Source organism: Peromyscus californicus, unplaced genomic scaffold (genome assembly GCF_007827085.1).
Source record: "Peromyscus californicus insignis strain IS unplaced genomic scaffold, ASM782708v3 Scaffold_1__1_contigs__length_55948999, whole genome shotgun sequence".
Lineage (NCBI taxonomy): Eukaryota > Metazoa > Chordata > Mammalia > Rodentia > Cricetidae > Peromyscus > Peromyscus californicus.
Genome location: NW_026294492.1, coordinates 44,621,051 through 44,638,357, shown reverse-complemented (window position 1 = coordinate 44,638,357; position 17,307 = coordinate 44,621,051). Strand labels below are relative to the sequence as shown.

General features: G+C 45.9%; 2 protein-coding genes across 17 annotated transcripts in view; one reads left to right on the top strand and one right to left on the bottom strand.

The window, feature by feature from the left end:
• The first annotated feature begins 628 nt into the window (after nt 1–628).
• Nucleotides 629–17,307, top strand: part of Cd320 (CD320 molecule) — a 58,690-nt gene continuing 42,011 nt past the window's right edge. For 9 of the 16 annotated variants that reach the window (XR_008220254.1, XR_008220263.1, XR_008220264.1 and 6 more), the window contains exons 1-6: nt 629–2,540; nt 2,850–2,879; nt 5,230–5,355; nt 6,562–6,795; nt 7,076–7,237; nt 7,844–8,173. Coding sequence is in view for 2 of the 16 variants with exons in the window: in XM_052746611.1 (XP_052602571.1) it covers nt 2,414–2,540; nt 2,850–2,879; nt 5,230–5,355; nt 6,562–6,795; nt 7,076–7,237; nt 7,370–7,512 (822 nt within the window). In the remaining 14 variants the exon portion in view is untranslated. The other 7 variants (XR_008220259.1, XR_008220255.1, XM_052746611.1 and 4 more) reach the window with 7 other exon arrangements.
• LOC128115658 (zinc finger protein 54-like) overlaps nt 8,328–17,307 on the bottom strand; it is a 92,087-nt gene continuing 83,107 nt past the window's right edge. The window contains exon 7 of the mRNA XM_052746608.1: nt 8,328–8,432. Within this exon, the coding sequence (XP_052602568.1) occupies nt 8,380–8,432 (53 nt within the window). The 3' untranslated portion in view covers nt 8,328–8,379. The remainder of the gene's footprint in view (nt 8,433–17,307) is intronic.

The window sequence follows — 17,307 nt, the reverse complement described above, 5'->3', positions numbered from 1 at the left end:
GTGAATAAAACACTGAATTGAGTGTGGTGGTGCATGACTCTAACCTCAGTACTTAGGAGACTGAGGCAGGAGGATTGCCAGTTTGAGGCCAGCTTGGGTTATAGATTGAGAACCTATTTCAGACTAACAAACAGAACACTGCCACCACAAGAAAGGGTGCTGATAGAATGTTGGGACTGGAGCCCTTTGGAAACTGAGAGCAAGGGTGAGAAAGGTCACAATCCTGACCAGGTGTCAGTTCCCCAGAATGAGTTACAGATGCTACAGCTGCTGGCTTCATTGAGGATGTTGGACTTGGTTTGGGGAAAAGGACAAGCTACATTCAGAAAGAAGGTCAAAAGGGAAAGGAACAGTGGTCACTGTCAGAGGCCACTGGGAAGGCAACCAGAGGGCTCCTAGAGGCCCCAGGCAATATGTGGCATTGAAAATTTCTGTGTAATTTTAATGACGAAATTTTGTGCAGGAGTTGTGTGGGAAAGAGGTCTGGGTTCTTTCTGGGGCTAGAACTGTCTTGAATGACTTATATTCATTCCTGGACCAGGGGCAGTTCATACTGGTCTCTGTCTTTTTTTTTTTTTTTTTTTCCATTTTTTCAGGACAGTTTCTCTGTGTAGCCCTGGAACTCACTCTATAGACCAAACTGCACCCCCCCCCCTTCCCCAAAACAGGGTTTCTCTGTGTAGTTTTGGTGCCTGTCCTGGGCCTCGCTCTGTAGACCAGGCTGGCCTCTAACTCACAGAGATCTGCCTGGCTCTGCCTCCCAAGTGCTGGGATTAAAGGCGTACGCCACAACCGCCCGGTGTGGCATCATCTCTTCATCTGTGTTTTGGTTGGTCTTTGAGCAGCTCTGGGAGGTCATCTTGGAGAGACTAAGCACTCTCTTAGGCTCATTGAGAATTGGCTGTGAACTCTAGGCAATTCATAAGTACATTGCATTGCTCTTTGCAAATCCAGGGTCTGCCCAATACCCTAGATGATACCTCCACCAAGATCCTGATCCTCAAAAGCATGATGCTCCACTCCCTTTCCTGGGCTGTCCCATTTACCCTGTTTGCATCTCTCTGCATCTGAACACCATTGTATATTGTTTCTCTTTCTTCTGGAAATTGGTGAGACAGTACACACCAAAAGTAGTTATAACGTCCAACATTTTACAGTGGTGAGATACCATCCATCTGTAAGTAGAACCTTTGTGTGAAAGTCTGGACTTGAAGGCTACATTTTGGAAAAGTTGCCCACTGAGGGACAGTGACTTGTCCCCAGCCCTGCTGAGAGGTAGTGGCATAGATTCTGAAGGTAGAACTTCAGGAAACAATGTGAAGAAGAAAACACTAAACTGGGTGGTACATGACTGTATCCTCAATACTTAGGACTCCACAGCAGGATGATCAGTTTTGGGCCAGCTTGCGTTATATATTGAGAAACTATCTCAGACCAACAGAACACTACCACCACAAATCACTAGTCATACTGGATAGCAGAGTTAATGCACCCACTGTATACAAGTGGGATGAGAAAACCCAAAGGCCTCCAATCTGTATCTATCCCCGACTGCCCAAGGATGAGGATGTCAGAATAAAGTGTCTCTCAAGTCTGTGAGAACTAGAGGTAATGAGATTGGCATGGAATCCAAGTGGATGGGACAGCTCAGGTTGGAAGCCAGGAATTACCTTCATTCATTTGTTTATTCCATCATTCCTTCACGACATGTGCCAGACATCAAGGACACAACAGTCAGCAACCCAACATACTGACCCACCTGCAGCTGGCATTCTATTGGGTAATTAGACAATAAGGTGAAATAAAGTAAATGAATCATCAAATCTGTAGGTGGCACCAGAGAGGCTGGAGGAGGTGCCTGCTGGGGAGTGTTCACAGGGTGTGGCTGCCATGTTCATTGGGACCATTGGGCAGTTGTATTTGCAGTAGTTTGCATGTGAAGTTTAGGTCAAAATTGGTAAGTTCATTTATTGACCTGCAAGTTTACTATTTCAAGTTGATGAGGTTGTTATTTTCTTGGTCCTGGAGATTAAACCTAGAGCCTCCTGATTACTTAGGCAAGCACTCTACCTCAATTATTCCCCTGGTTCCTGACCTGTTTTGGGTGACTTTTATTCTGAGATAGGATCTCCTTAAATTGCTTAAGTTGGCCTTGTGATCCTCTTAAGAGGAAGAGTAGCTTCCTGTATAATAGCTGGGAGTACAGGCCCAGGGTTACCAACCCATCAGACTGCTGCTGGGAAAAAGCCTGGAAGAGACGTAAGTTCTTGGTTCCCTTGTATTCTGGTACTTACGGTCCAGGCTCGCAGGTGCCATTCCCACTGCCTTTATGTGCGCGTGCGCGAGAGTCAGAACGGCTTTCTCAGACTGCGTGTAGCCGCCGCGGCTGGAGCACAGTACGGCTAGCGGTTGGATGGCGCGGGGCGGAGCGGGGCGGGCAGCGGCCCTGGGCCTGGCGCTGCGGCTGCTGCTTTTGCTTGGACTAGGCGTAGAGGCTGCTCCGGCCCCGGCCCTGGCCCCAACCCAAGTCCAGGTCTCTGGTGAGTGACCCCCGTCCCTACACCGCTTTCGTCCCGCCCCGGCGCGCTGGCATCGCCTCACTATTGGCTGTATCGCCCATCAGTCTCAGACACTCCTCCAGCACGCGGGTTTGGATTTAGCGTGGGTAGAGCCAGCCCTGATATATCTGCTGCAGGGACCTCCACGTGGGTGTCTGCTGTCTTCTGCTGCCCGTGCCCAGCTGCCTCCTTCTCCCCGCTCTGTCCCCATGTCACCTCCAAGTCGTCCTTCAGCCCAGCGTGGGCTGGAAGACTTACGTTTCTGATTTTGTTTGACCTCTTACCATGCAGGGCTGGTCACCTGGCACCTTCCTGCAGCAGGTATGCCTTCGTGAAACCGTCGGCCCTGAGCCTGAAGTTCTGTGGCTGTTCTTTGAGAATCCAGAGTTTTTCTTTCTCTTTAAATTCCTGCCTCACATAACGGAAGAAAGCCCTGGAATGTATTTCACAAATGGAGTGTATTTCACTTGGTAAACCCCAGACGTCAGGCAACTGCCCTGGGCAGGAACAGGATGTTCATTCCATATAGGACCGTCCACTCTATAGAAAAATAGGCCTTACTGCTTTGAGTGTTTTTTTTTTTTTTTTCCCCCTTAGGTTTTTTATTATGTTTTGAGTTTTTTTTGAGACAGGGTATCACATTGTAGCCCCGACTGACCTGGACTTGCCATGTAGACCAGGCTGGGCTTTAACTTTAGAGATCAGCTTGGCTTTGCCTCCAGAATGCTGGGATTAAAGTCAGGCACTGGCTCTTATTTTTGAGACAGGGTGTCACTGTGTAACATAGGCTAGACTGCAGCTTGTGCCTCCTGCCTTAGTCTCCCCAGCACAAGGGTTATTGGGCCACTTCATCTGATAAGAGTTGTATGGGTCTGTAAAGTACCACCCCTCCTCCCACTTTTGGCTAGTCTGTAGCTACAAGTATTCCTCTTGTCCCAGCTTCCCAAGAGCAGGGGTTACAGATGAGCATCATTATGCCTGGCTTTAGTATTCCTCCTTTACAGATGAGGAAACAGGCTAGGAGGAGAAATCATGCATCGTCCTGACTCGTGTCTGATAAATTGCCTCGTGAGGCAGGGTCCGCCCTGCTCTGGGCCCACTCAAAGGAAATCCAGACAGTCAGGGGGAGGTCAGGATTGTGAGTTGTTAGGTATGGAGAGGAGGCTATGCCTGAGGCAGGAAAGGAAGGTGACCAGGGTTTATTCCCCAGTTCTCCAACTCCACAGAGTGTGTGGTATACAAGTGTAATTGCATTTGACTGCACGGAGAGGGAGGGTGGGGTCTTGGAAGCTCTGGCCCTGTGTGTGAGGTGGGAAGCTCTAAAGCCCACCCCCTTCCTTCCTGCTGGTTCAAGTACCAGGTTCCTTCACTGCCTGCCCCTCTAGATCAACAAACAGCCCTAGCCTCCCTGTTCAGAGTCCAGGAAAGGCTTATATTTCATTTGGACCCAATGTGGACCCTTATATGACCTCTTGTCCACGCTGTCAGGCACTGACCTGGGCAGGATCAGAGGCCATGTCAATAGGAAGATGGATGTTAGTAGTTAGGGGCTGTTATTTGTGGGAAGCAGAGCTTCCTGGCGTTCATGAGACACTGCCCCAGGTGTAAGTTGAGATGTGAAGGCTGCAGAAGAATCTCAGATGTAGAGTGGAAGGATCAGGTGGGGAGTAGCTGGGGTATAGCTGAGTGGTAGAATGTTTGCCTAGCATGCAAAAGGGTCTAGATATTCTCCCACTCTCCCCAGAATACAGAGTGGTAGAAGGTGAGGGAAGGGCCTTTAGGCTGAGGGAGGCACATGCATAGGCCCTGTGGTGAAAATGAGCCAGGTCTCTTAGATGAACTGAGGAGGAGGCCAGGGTAGAGGGAGAGGGAGTGTGTTGAAGAAGGAAGGGATTTAGATTTGGTTGTGGGAGGGCCTGGGTGCCAGGGGATAGTGGGTGATAAAAGTGGGTACTTGAGAGGACTCTGATGCTCTGTCCTGGTGGAGATGAAGTACTGGGGGTCTAGTTAAGAGGTGACACATTTAGGTCATATAGAGTATTTTAACATGTGAAGAACTTAGGAGATGAGACAACAGGGCTTGATGACTAGGTGTGTTGTCTTGTTTCAAGGCAGGGTTTTCCTGTGTAGCCCTTTCTGGCCTACAACTCAGGATCCTCTTGAGTGCTGAGATTACAGGCATACACTACCATACCTAGCTTTTGAACAGGTGTTGTACCCAGGCTTTCAGTCTCCCCTTTGCTAAGCAGGTGGGTTAGAACAGGTCCCACTGACCTTGATCCTGAGCCTCTTGCAGAGCATGTTGGGGAACAGCTCCTCCCTCAGCCTGTTTAACCATGAACTTGGAGGTCTTCTGTGTAGACTGTCCATTTAGAGCCTAGTAGAGTCTCAAGAGTCAGTGAGACCTGGATTTGAGTCTCGATTTGTCACCAGCTCTGTATGGTCATAGAGTTTCAATAGACTGTAGCACTGTCTACCTAGCAGCATGCATGAACTTCTGGGGCCCAAACAACACATACACAGTACTCTGCAGAGGATGACTGCCAGTGTAGTTTCTGCACCCTGGGACATGGCTTGTCTCCAACAGATTGCAGCTCATAACCATTGTCTTGGAGTATGTTATAGATTTGGACACCCCCTGCCCCAGGCCTCATTTATCTTTATCTCTCAGGCCCCCGAGCTGGCTCGTGCCCGACAGACAACTTCCAGTGTATTACCAATGGCTACTGTGTGCCCGTCTCCTGGCGCTGTGATGGGGACCCAGACTGCTCTGATAGCAGTGATGAGGAGGAGTGTAGTAAGTGGCCATCCCTGGAGAGGGATTTCAGAATGGAAGTTTGGACTGGTGCCAGTTACGGGGGTGGGATTATGGCTGTGGTTATAGGGCTGGGTGAGTGGCAATGGCAAAGTAGGACAAGGTGGAGTCGATGGGACTAAGCTGTTGGGCTTGCCTTTAATCCCAGCACTCTGGAGGAGGCAGACGCAGGTAGGTGTCTTGAAGTTTGAGGCCAATTGTTGTACAGAGAGTTCCAGGCCAGCCAGAGCTACATAGTAAGACCTTGTCTAAAATCAAAAATAAAATCAAAACCAAAAAGTTGGAATCTAAGGCAGGTGGGTAGGGAGGTTGAGCAAATTAGAGAGGGAACTGTGGGAAGACTAGATGTCGGAAGGTGAGATTGACAAGAGCAACAGGTAGAAACTTTACATAGGGTAAGCCTTTATACACAGAGTCAGCTGTTTTTTATTTTATTTAGTGTGTGTCTGTTTGGGTACATGTGTGTGCAGGTTTATTTGCCAGCATGTTGTGTGTGCATGGAAGCCAGAGGTTGACACTGGGTGTCTTACTCTGTTGCTCTTCACCTTACTTTTTGAGATCATCTTTCACTAAAATTGGGGTTTCCAGTTTCAGCTAGACTGGCTGGCCCAAGATCCCCTAGGATCCACCTGTTTCTCTGCACTCTTAGCATTGTGATGAGGTATGCGAGCTGCTGTACCTGGCATTTACATGGGTACTGGGGATCAAACTCAGTCCACATGCTTGTTCAGCAAGTATCTACCTGTTGAGTTATCTACTTAGCCCTGGGGAAACTTTTTTTCAAATTTTATTTTATATATCCCTGGCTGGCCTGAAACTCTTTATGTAGATTAGGCTAGCCTCAAAGTCACAGAGATCCACCTGCTCTGCCTCCCAAGTGCTGGGATTAAAGTAGTGAGATACCACTCCCAGTTCAGTTAGTTGCTTTTAGAAGCTAAGATTTAGAGGGAATTGGGCAGCTGATGAAGTACTGGGCTTTTTTTTTCTTTTTTTTCTTTTTTGTGACAGGGTTTCCCTACATAGCCCTGGTTCTCCTAGAACTCACTGTGTAGACTAGACTAGCCTCAGACTCAGAGATCCACCCTCCTCTGCCTCCTGAGTTCTGGGATTAAAGGTGTGTGCCATCATGCCCATAATACTGGGCTTTCTTGTATGGATGTTTGGAACCTGATTGACTGTATGTTTCAGGGATTGAGCCATGTGCTCAGAAAGGGCAGTGCCAACCACTGGCTACCCTTCCTTGCTCCTGTGACAACATCAGTGGTTGCCCTGCTGGCTCTGACAAGAACCTTCTCAACTGCAGCCGCCAGCCCTGTCAGGAGGGTGAGCTGCGTTGCATGTTGGGCGATGTCTGTATCCCACACACATGGCACTGTGATGGCCACCCAGACTGTCCCGACTCCAGTGATGAGCTCAGCTGTGGTACGTGCCCTGGGATCTTGGTATACCTGTGTGGGTGGGGAGGGCTGGCAGTTACTGAAGGACATTTGTTATCTTCCCATGTGTGACTAGATTGAGGATGTGAACACATGCATATTCCCAGGCCTTCATCTCCGTGGTAGAGGATAAGACATCATCAGGAATAGTGATTTCCCACCAGCTCTACTCAATCTTAGATCAGGATGAGTTCTAAGAGTTGGCACCTGGAACCCTTATGCACCCCACTGCTAAGCCTGTCTACTGATGCCTGGGCTTATTGCAGACACCAACATAGAAACTGACAAGATCTTCCAGGAGGAGAATGCCACAACTACAAGGACTCCTATGACCCTGGAGAATGAGACCTCTCTCAGGAATGCAACAGTTGCCTCTGCTGGGAACCCTTCGCGAAACCCAAATGCCTATGGGGTTATTGCAGCTGCTGGTAAGATAGGCCTTCCCTTGTGAGGAGCTTGGGGTGATTGGAGGGGACATACAGTAGACTGCCTACATATTAGTGTTGATAGCTTCTACCCTCCTTGCCCCACTCCTCTGACCATCTGTCTGTCCCCCACAGGGGTGTTGAGTGCCATCCTGGTTTCTGCCACCCTCCTCATATTGTTACGACTCCGAGGTCAGGGTTACCTGCCCCGACCTGGGCTGTTGGTGGCTGTGAAGGAGTCTCTGCTGCTGTCAGAAAGGAAAACCTCACTGATCTGAGGATACGTGGTCACCACCTGGCCCTGAGTGCAGTCAGACCGGGGCAAAGCCACAGTGGGACATGCAGGCAGCTGCTGGCTTCTCGAGACCTGGGCTCTTGGCCATAGAGAACTTTTATTTTAAGCTTCTACAGATGTGGTCCTAGAGACTAGGGGTCCTCAGATATTCCCCTTGTATGTGGGGAGCTTGGATGGAGAACTGCCATAGCCAGGACTGAGGGGCCGGCCCCAGGTTGCTCCCAAGAAATGGGGCCACCCTGGCTTAGACACTCCTGCTGCTCATATTGATGGGTGGTGATTAAAGTTTCTTTACCTCCTCTGCTTGCCTCTAGCCTCTGTTTCCCTTGGCCTGGGCAGCCTGGGGTCTCTTCTGGATCCCCTTTCACCTTCTAAGGGAGCCTTCAGCCAAGAGAACATGGGATGGTGTTCTGGACATGTCCTCCGATACTCCGCCTTCTGCAGAAAGTCAGGTTGGGTGTTGAGTCCACCTGTGTTAACAGTGGGCTTAACAGAAGAGGAGGAGAGCTGAGGTGGTGTCTCCTCATTTGAGAGTCATCTGTCATGGCTTCTTCTTCTGTGACATGGAAGCTGGGCAATCCTGATATGAACTTGGCTATTCCCTGTTGTTGCAAGGCCATAATCACAGCACTTGGGAAGGCGAGGTAGGAGAATTAGAAGTAATAGGCTTGATGGTACATACCTGTAATCCTAGCTACTGGGAAGGTTAAGATGTGAAGATCTGGAGTTCAAGGAATGTCCGGGCTATTCAGGGCGACCTTGTTTTCTCTCTTCCCCAGTTGTAGTTGGTTGATGTTTTGTGAAATAGTTTTGTTCTAGGCTAGCAGGTTGTTTACTGTCTAGCGTTGAGTTAGCCCTGGGAGGGAGGGGCTGTCCCGAGGTGATAACCGAGGTCCCAGATACCTGAGCATGAATAATACAGAAAACAAGAAAATGCAGTTAATGTACAACTTGACTTCTGAATAACAAGGCAAAGCTCTTCTCAGACTCTTAGCCCATAAATTCGTAAGTAAAATGGTGGGGACTGTTGGAGTCCCCTCAACTGGGAGAGGAGATAGCTCTCGGCATCTTTGGTGGCGCCTATTAACCTGGGGTCTCATGATGAGTATCGGAATTCTGAGGCTGTGCAAGCAAGAGGACCTGAGTTCAGATCCCCAATACCCATGTAGAAAGCTGGATTTGCCTGTAATCTTTTTGCTGAGGGTGGGTATGAAGACAGGAGGATGCCAGAGACTTGCTGGCCAGATAGTCTAGCCTGAGAGCTTGAGATTCAGTCAGAAATCTTGTCTCAAAAATAAGGAGGGACTGGGGATATGTTTCAGTGTTTAAAGCACTTGTTGCACAAGCATGGAAACATAGTTTGGATCCCCAAAACCCATGTAAATGTGGGGTGGGTTTGTTGGCCTGCCTATAATTTTAGCCTTGAGGCAGGGACAGGATCCCCAGAGCAAGCTAGCTAGTGAGATCCTGTCTCATTGAATATGATGGAAGAATAATCCAGGATGATTCCTGTCATCAATGTCAGGTGTCCACATACACATGCATGCATAGACATACATGTGGACTCTTTAATATGAGCCCACACACAGGCATACATGCACACTCCCCCATACACTCACATTTTTTTTTTTTTTTGTTTTTTTTGGTTTTTTTTCGAGACAGGGTTTCTCTGTGTAGCTTTGCGCCTTTCCTGGAACTCGCTTTGGAGACCAGGCTGGCCTCGAACTCACAGAGATCCGCCTGGCTCTGCCTCCCCAGTGCTGGGATTAAAGGCGTGCGCCACCACCGCCTGGCAACACTCACATTTTTTAACCTTGGGCTTCAATATACATGTATATACATATATACTTGCACATATGCTCCTGCACATGCAACTATACACATACTCTCTTGAGCTCTCCCCACCCCAACAAATCTCAACAAAAGGAATTTATGGAGCTCTGATGCCTGGTTCCTGGTAGACAGTGATTGGCTACTGATAAAGATGCTGAATGCAAAGGGAAGGAATGTGCACCAGGAGGGCTTCCTGAAGGTGGGAACTGCTTTGGCTCTGGAACCCTGCTCTCCCAGTCCCTTACAGGGGAAGGTGGATGAAGCAGAATCTGGATTTGGGCAGTGTGTTGGGGCTGGGTTTTTGAAATAGCAGTTGATGCTTCAGCCGGAATGGGGATGCATTAACTGATGGTAGAGCCTCTTGGAGGTAGGTAGGGAACAAGGCATTCCTTGGCCCTTTAGGCTGACACTTGGATCCCCAGTTTGACCAACAAAATGTTGCAGAGAGCCACAGCAGGCCATTTCCAACTGGGAGAAAAGCACTTCTGTAACTTCAGCTTTTAGATAGGAATATTTTGAGTTGCAGGCTAGCTCGGACCACATAGTGAGATTCTATCTATCATCCATCTGTCTGTCTATCTCTATCTATCTGAAATTAGGAAGATGATTTTTGGTTTTAGGCTAGTTAAGGGAGAAAGGTGGTCCTTTTACTTTTAGCTATGTACTGCACCTGTCAGTCACAGGCCACAGTTGGTCAGGATAGTGTTGGGTCCATGCTGGGCTATAAATTCACGTTACCTGTGCAGACATTTGAGATCTGGAGTTATTGGAGTATTTGGGTTCTCATTGGAGCAAACTACTTGATACTTGGTGGTTCCAAACAACTTGCTGTGTATGATGCTCATATATTTCATTTGAACAGAATGTCACTCTGTAGTAGAGGCTAGCCTCAAACTCTGACTGATCTGGCTCAGTTTTCCCAATATTGGGGTTATTGCTATGTTCCACCACATCTGGCCTGCCATGGTGTTCTGTCAGTGTGGTTCTGCAGTGTGTGGTTGTCCCAGGTAGTTCAGCTACCCTCTGGGGTTAGGGCTGGCTTTGTATCAACATGTGTGGATATCTTTTGTCTGTATGTGAGAGTTGGGCTCCTTCATGTGCCTACTGGATTTAAGTGGCTGTTAAGGCATTGGGAGTCCTAAGGTGTAAAGCAGAGAGGTTGCCCAGTTAGGATCTCTCACTTGGAAATAGGGTCTCATGTAACTCATGATGGTCTTGAACTCCTCATATAGCTGAAGATGACTGAACTCTTGTTTCTGCTTGCCTTCCTCTCCCCAGTGCTAGGATTATAAGTATGTACTACCATGCCTGGCTTTTGTGGAGTGCTAGGGATGGAACTCAAGGCTTTGTGTATGCCAGGTGTCTGCCTACAGCCAGGTGTAGTTGTTCTTTTTTGTAATCCCAAGTATTACAAGTGGTGAGATTACAAGAGTGAGTTGAGGCAGGGGGATTACCTCAGGTTCCAATACAGATTACACTTTGTTTATGTAGACACTTTACTGAGCTACGTCCCTCGTCACATCTTTTTTCTCCTTTACCCTTACTGTTTTACTTAGGGGAAAGGGTGGCCCTACTTTGGCAAACAGGAAGGATTCCTAGGCAACTGGAGTGCCATTCCTACCCCAGTCATGGACTTGGACATGGGGTAAGGACCTTTAGGGATGCTATGTAGCCCATGTAGAGACTGATGTTGTTTGTGTGGGCATATGGTCAGTGAAGGCTCAATACATTCTAAGTGGTATCAAGGTAGCCAGGAAGGGGTATGCCAGGGCCTTGTGTGGGAAGATGGGGAGGGCAGGAAGGGCTTTTGAGTATCCTTGTCCAATTCTGACCATTTTTTCCTTCTGTTTGTCGAAGAGGAAAATTCACATAACTTAAAATTAACTATTAACTATCTCAAAGCTCACAGTCCAGTGGCATTTGACATATTTACAATGTTGAGTGTTCTCGTTCTGAGAGACTTACATCATCTCAAAGAAACTCCAATTCCATGGGACTTGGTGGTACACTCCTGCAGTCCCAGCACTGGGGAAGATGAGGCTGGATAATCACAAGTTTGTGTTTAGCCTGGGCTATATACACCCTGTCTCCTCAACAACAGCCACCACTACCAAAATGTAAGTTAAGAAATCCTGTTCCCGCCGGGCGATGGTGGCGCACACCTGTAATCCCAGCACTCGGGAGGCATAGGCAGGTGGATCTCTGTGAGTTGGAGGCCAGCCTGGTCTACAGAGCTAGTCCAGAACAGGCTCCAAAGCTACAGAGAAACCCTGTCTCGAAAAATCCACCAAAAAAAAAAAAAAAAAAAAAAAAAAATCCTGTTCCCATTAGCATTTACTCTCCCCATTCCTCCTTCCCTCCCCACAGCAACAGCTAATCACTTTCTGACCCTATGGGTCTCCCTGATCTGGAGTTTTCACACAAATAGATGCACAAGTCACCCCCCACCCCCATGTGTTTCTCTGCATATGCATTTTTTGTATTTATTTGTGTAGTTTGTGTGTGGGAATGTGTTTGCTTGCATGCCATAGTGGCTGTGTGGAGATCAAAGGACAACTTGCAAGAATTGGTTCTCCTTTTTTACTATTTGGATCCCAAGAGTCAAATTCAGGTTGCCAGGCTTGGAGGCAAGCACCTTTACCTGAGGAAACATATTTCTGGATCTTTTTTTTGGGCAGGATTTTATATGATAGGGTGGCTTTGAATCACTGTTTTCTTGAGAGTTACTTAAACTCCTGATCCCTCTTGCTTCTGTCTCCTGAATGCTAGGATTAAAGGCATGCAGAACCACACCTGAAGTGATTTTTTTTTTCTTTTTCTTTAGATGTAGTCACACACTATTGACAAGTGGTTTGGATTCACTGTAATCTGTGCTTGGAACCTGGAGTAGTCCTGCCTCAGCTTCCCAAATGCTGGGAGTAGATGAGTGAGGGGCCACACGTCACTGTATATTTGATATTTGTGGTTGGCCTTTTTGTGAACACAGTGTTTTCCAAGGTCATTGAGCTGCAGTGTGTGCCACTGCTTTGTTCCGTTTTATAGCTCAGCAATAACCCATTGTATAGGCTAATGACCTCTTGTTTATTCATTTTTCAGTTGCTAGGCAGTAGGGCTATTTCCATTGGCTGTGTTCATTTTTATAGGTAGCAGAAATTAAGCTACATGGACCACATAATATCTGAGCTGAGATTTATATATCTGTATCTAGATCTCTTTTGATTCAGGGTATCGTTCCATCATGCCTGTGTGGACCTAGAATTCACTGTTTAGCCTATGCTGGTCCTGAACTTTCAACAGTCTTCTTTACCTTCTCAAGTTCTGGTATTCTATGTATGTCACGAGTTTTAGCTAGTTTGTGTGTTTGATGGATGTTTGTGCATGTATGTGTGGAGGCCAGAGGACAACTTTGGGCGTGGTGTCATTCCTCAGGTGCATTCCACCTTATATTTGAGATAGAGGCCTGAGTTTCTGGAATTACAAGTGTGCTATCATGCCTGGCTTTTTTTTATGTGAGTTCTGGGGATGGAACTCAGGTCTACAGGCTTATAAAGTAAATACTTGCAACTGAGCCATCTTCCAGCCCTTCTTTAGAAACATGTGTATTTGTGTTTTGTCTGCATGTGTATCTGTGTAACATATGTATGACTGGTGCTCATGGAGGCCAGAGGATGGCAACAGATCTCTTGGGACAGGAGTTGCAAATGGTTATGAGCTACCACATAGGTAATAGGAATCAAACTTGGATCTTTTGGAAGAGCAGCTAGTGCTCTTAACTTCTGAGCCCTCCCTCCAGCTCCAGGCCTTTTTATTTGACTGAGTCTTTTGCTACAACCTGCACCGGCCTGGAACTTGTGATCCGCCTGCCTCAGCCTCCTAAGTGAAAGGATTTCAGGCATTTGCTATCTCACCCAGCTCTAAACTAGGGTTTGAAACTGAGTAGTCCACTCATGGCAATCTGGATAACTGTACCCCTGTGAGACTGGGTGGAGCCCTCAAAACCCACAGTACACACGGCTAAGCCCACAACCCTTATGTCTCAGGTAGTGGCCAGGTTGAGACAGGATGTCCTTCTGACCTTGTTGATGCAAAGTCTTATAGCAGAATATAACCTTGAACTCCTGATCCTTCTGTCTCTATTTGTCCAGTGCTGAGATTGCAGGGTACACCACCACACTTGGTTTATATGGTGCTGGGGATGGAGCTCAGGACTTTGTGCATTTTTGGGCAAATGCTCTACTAACAGAGCTACACCTTAGCTTGCTTTGCTTAGTTTCAAAATTTTAATTTATTTTTTGGTTTAATAATTTAAATTAGCATAGTTTCATTATGACATTTCAAACAAAATTTGTTTCTTTTCACCTCTCTTTTCTCATTGTCCTAAGCCCACTTATCCTCACAGCCATCTTTCTGATGTCATGTCACAGGTGGCCTGTTGCCCTCCCCAATGCCTCAATGCTTCTTTCTCCCTGTTGTGATCTCTTTTCTAGTTTCATAGCTTCTGTGCACATTAAGCCTCACTAATGTGCACATGTGTAAGTTTGGTTTTATGCATGAGACAGGTGAATTTTGTTTTTCTGAGTTTGAGTTACTTTGCTTAATTTTGTCTAGAGCAGTGAGTTCTCCTACACATTTCATGATTTCCTTTTTCTTTACAGCTGAGAAAAATACATTGTGTATTTTATATTGCTAATTTATTTTTCTATTATTTATTTATTTGTTTATTTTCTTTTTTGATGCAGGGTTTCACTATATAGCCCTGGTTGTCATGGAACTTGCTATGTAGACCAGAGTGGCCTTGAACTCAACAGAGATCTGCTTGCTTCAGCTAGAATTAAAGGCTTTTGCCACCATACTCCACCTAATTTTTATTGTCCTTTCCTTTGCTGATGGACATCTACACTGGTTCCATTTCCTTATGGTTGTGAATCATGTCACTTTGTTAAGTTTTTGGTTTTTTTTTTTTTTTTTGGTTTTTCGAGACAGGGTTTCTCTGTGTAGCTTTGCGCCTTTCCTGGGACTCACTTGGTAGCCCAGGCTGGCCTCGAACTCACAGAGATCCACCTGCCTCTGCCTCCCGAGTGCTGGGATTAAAGGCGTGCGCCGCCGCCACCGCCGCCGCCGCCGCCGCCGCCGCCACCACCACCACCACCACCACCGCCCGGCAAGTTTTTTTTTTTTCTTCTTTGAGATAGGGTTTCTCTGTGTAGCTTTGGTGCCTTTCCTGGAACTCATTCTGTAGCCCAGGCTGGCCTCGAACTCACAGAGATCCACCTGCCTCTGCCTCCTGAGTGCTGGGATTAAAGGCATGTGCTACCACCGCCTGGCAGTTTGTTAAGTTTTAAGCATGACTTATATTGTACTGTTGAAATTCAAATGTGAGGGCTGGAAGTTGAATCTTCACATTTGGGTGCTGGTGGCAACCATCTAGAAGAGAATTGTTTTTCCTTGCCAGACAAGATGGTGGAAGCTGGAGGAGAAGGCTTAGTTTTGCTTGGATAGAAGGACATCCTTGAAACTGTTGGATATATTGCTTTGTTTTAAATGTGAATTTAACCTCAAAGTATAGATATCCAGCAGCATATGAATGGATAAAAAAGAGGGGGTATGCATATGCAATGGAATTTTATTCATGTGTAAAGAACAATGGAATTATGAGAATTTCTGCAACTGCCACTAAAAGTCCAACTAGCATGACCCATAGTTGAGGAATAATTGGTTTCCATAGTAGCAGGAGGATAGTTACCCTACCCCACTTAAGAACACAGTGGAATACAGCAAGACAAAGCTAGATGGCACTCTTTCCCCTTGTCTGACTCTTTTAGGGTGTCAGTTGCCTTTTGGTTCAGTTTGTCCACTTGGCCTATTTGGCCACCCCTCCCCACCAGCTTTATGCATTTGTTGATTTAATCCTTTTCACCTGTTTCTGATAAGATTTTTCAGCTTTGTGCTTTTTTTTTTTATTGTAGAATAGACATATACATAAGTATCATGCAGTAATGTACTATATAGAGACATTGTTTTCAGTGTGTGACTGCGTAGGTATGGGATAACATAAGTGTAATGAGGCTGAGGATGTGGCTCAGTTGATAGAGTGCTTGCCTAGTATGCTGAAAGCTCTGGATTCAGTTCTCAGCACTTCATAAAAGTGATCTCTGTCTCAGGGAATAGTTGCAGTCTTGGAGGGTCCAAAATATATTTTTTAAAAAATTAAATAGACTGATGAATATTAACTCCTCATTTATAATTTTTTAAGCTGCATCTTGAGCTTGAAAAAAAAACCCCTAATTTCTCTGTTTAAACAGTTCTATTTTTAACACAAAACAGTTTGTGAATCACCACAGTTAATAGAGTCTATATCTGTAGGTAATGTCAAAGTTGTCCCATTGTAATGGAAGCATTCCTGTCCACCTCATTTCTTAAGTATGAAAAATTCAAAAAATGAATTCTGGTACCAGTCTTCCAAATATGAAGAAACCTATAACCAAACACTTTTTGCAGTTAACAATTCTAGTTCAAACAAGCATCTCTGAAACTTTTGTTCTCAATCACAGAGGCACTTTCAGTTACAGGAGGATTTTATGGCAGTCTTTCCCTAGGGACCTTACCCCAGGACTAAGTAACTGCCACAGTAATTGAGCAGCTACAGGTCTTTGGAAATGCTTTCTGGGCAGCCAGCAAACAGAAACTGAGTGACTTTAGCTGTAGGCTCCATTCCATTTTGGCTTTTACAATCTCAGTCCTCAGGCCTGAGGGCTCTCAACTGCCTCACAACCCAGGAGCTCAAAGTTCCTCCCACTACTATAAGCTGCAGCTTACATACAGCAACCCTGGCTCCAGAGGGAAACACAGCTGCAGTCAGTGATGGCTGCTGCATGCCCAGATCCATTACCTGCTCTGCTGCGAGTGCTGTCCTGCTTGCATGGCTGAATGCTGCCCAGTGGGGCAACTCCATGATTCCAGCCATTGGTGTCATCCTTATTTAGCTCATGTTTAGTTTTTCATATTGATGAGACTTTATGGTTGTAGCTTTTGACAGTACTAGGAGACATAATATCACAGCATAATCCCTCATCCTCTGGCTGTTACAATCTTTCTTCAATTTACCCTGAGTTTGTAGGTCTCCTTTTCCTTGGGGGCCATTGGCCAACAGCCCACAAAGGGAAAGGGAGCAGAAGTGGTGAGCAGGGTTTGGTTAGAGTTACACCAAGATATTTTATGTTATTTGAGGCTATTATAAGAGGTGTTGATTCCTTGATTTTTTTCTCAGCTCATTTATCATTTGTATGTAAGAGGGCTACTGATCTTTTTTTTTTTTTTTTTTAGTTAACCTTGTATTCAGCCACTTTACTAAAGGTGTTTATCAGCTGTAGGAGCTCCCTGGTAGAATTTTGGGGATCTCTTATATATACTATCATATTATCTGTGAATAATGATACTTTGACTTCTTCCTTTCTGATTTGTAGTCCCTTTATTTCTGTTAGTTGTCTTATTGATCTAGCTAGAACTTCAAGTACTATATTGAATAAATATGGAAAGAGTGAACAACTGATTTTAGTGGAATTGCTTTGAGTTTCTCTGCATTTAATTTGTTGTTGGCAATTGGCTTGCTGTATGCTTTTATTATGTTTAGGTATGTGCCTTGTATCCCTGATCACTTCCAGATTTTTATCATGAAGAGTTGTTGGATACTGTCAAAGGGTTTTGTAGCATCTAATGAGATAATCATATCCCTTTTTTTTCTTTCAGTTTGTTTATATGGTGGATTATATTGACAGATTTTTTTTTTTTATGTTGAACCATCCCTGCATCTCTGGGATGAAACCTACTTGATCCTGGTGGGTGATCTTTTTGATGTGTTCTTGAATTTAGTCTTCAAGTATTTTAATGTCTATGTCTGTGAGTAGAATTGGTCTGTAATTCTCTTTTGTTGCATCTTTGCATGGTT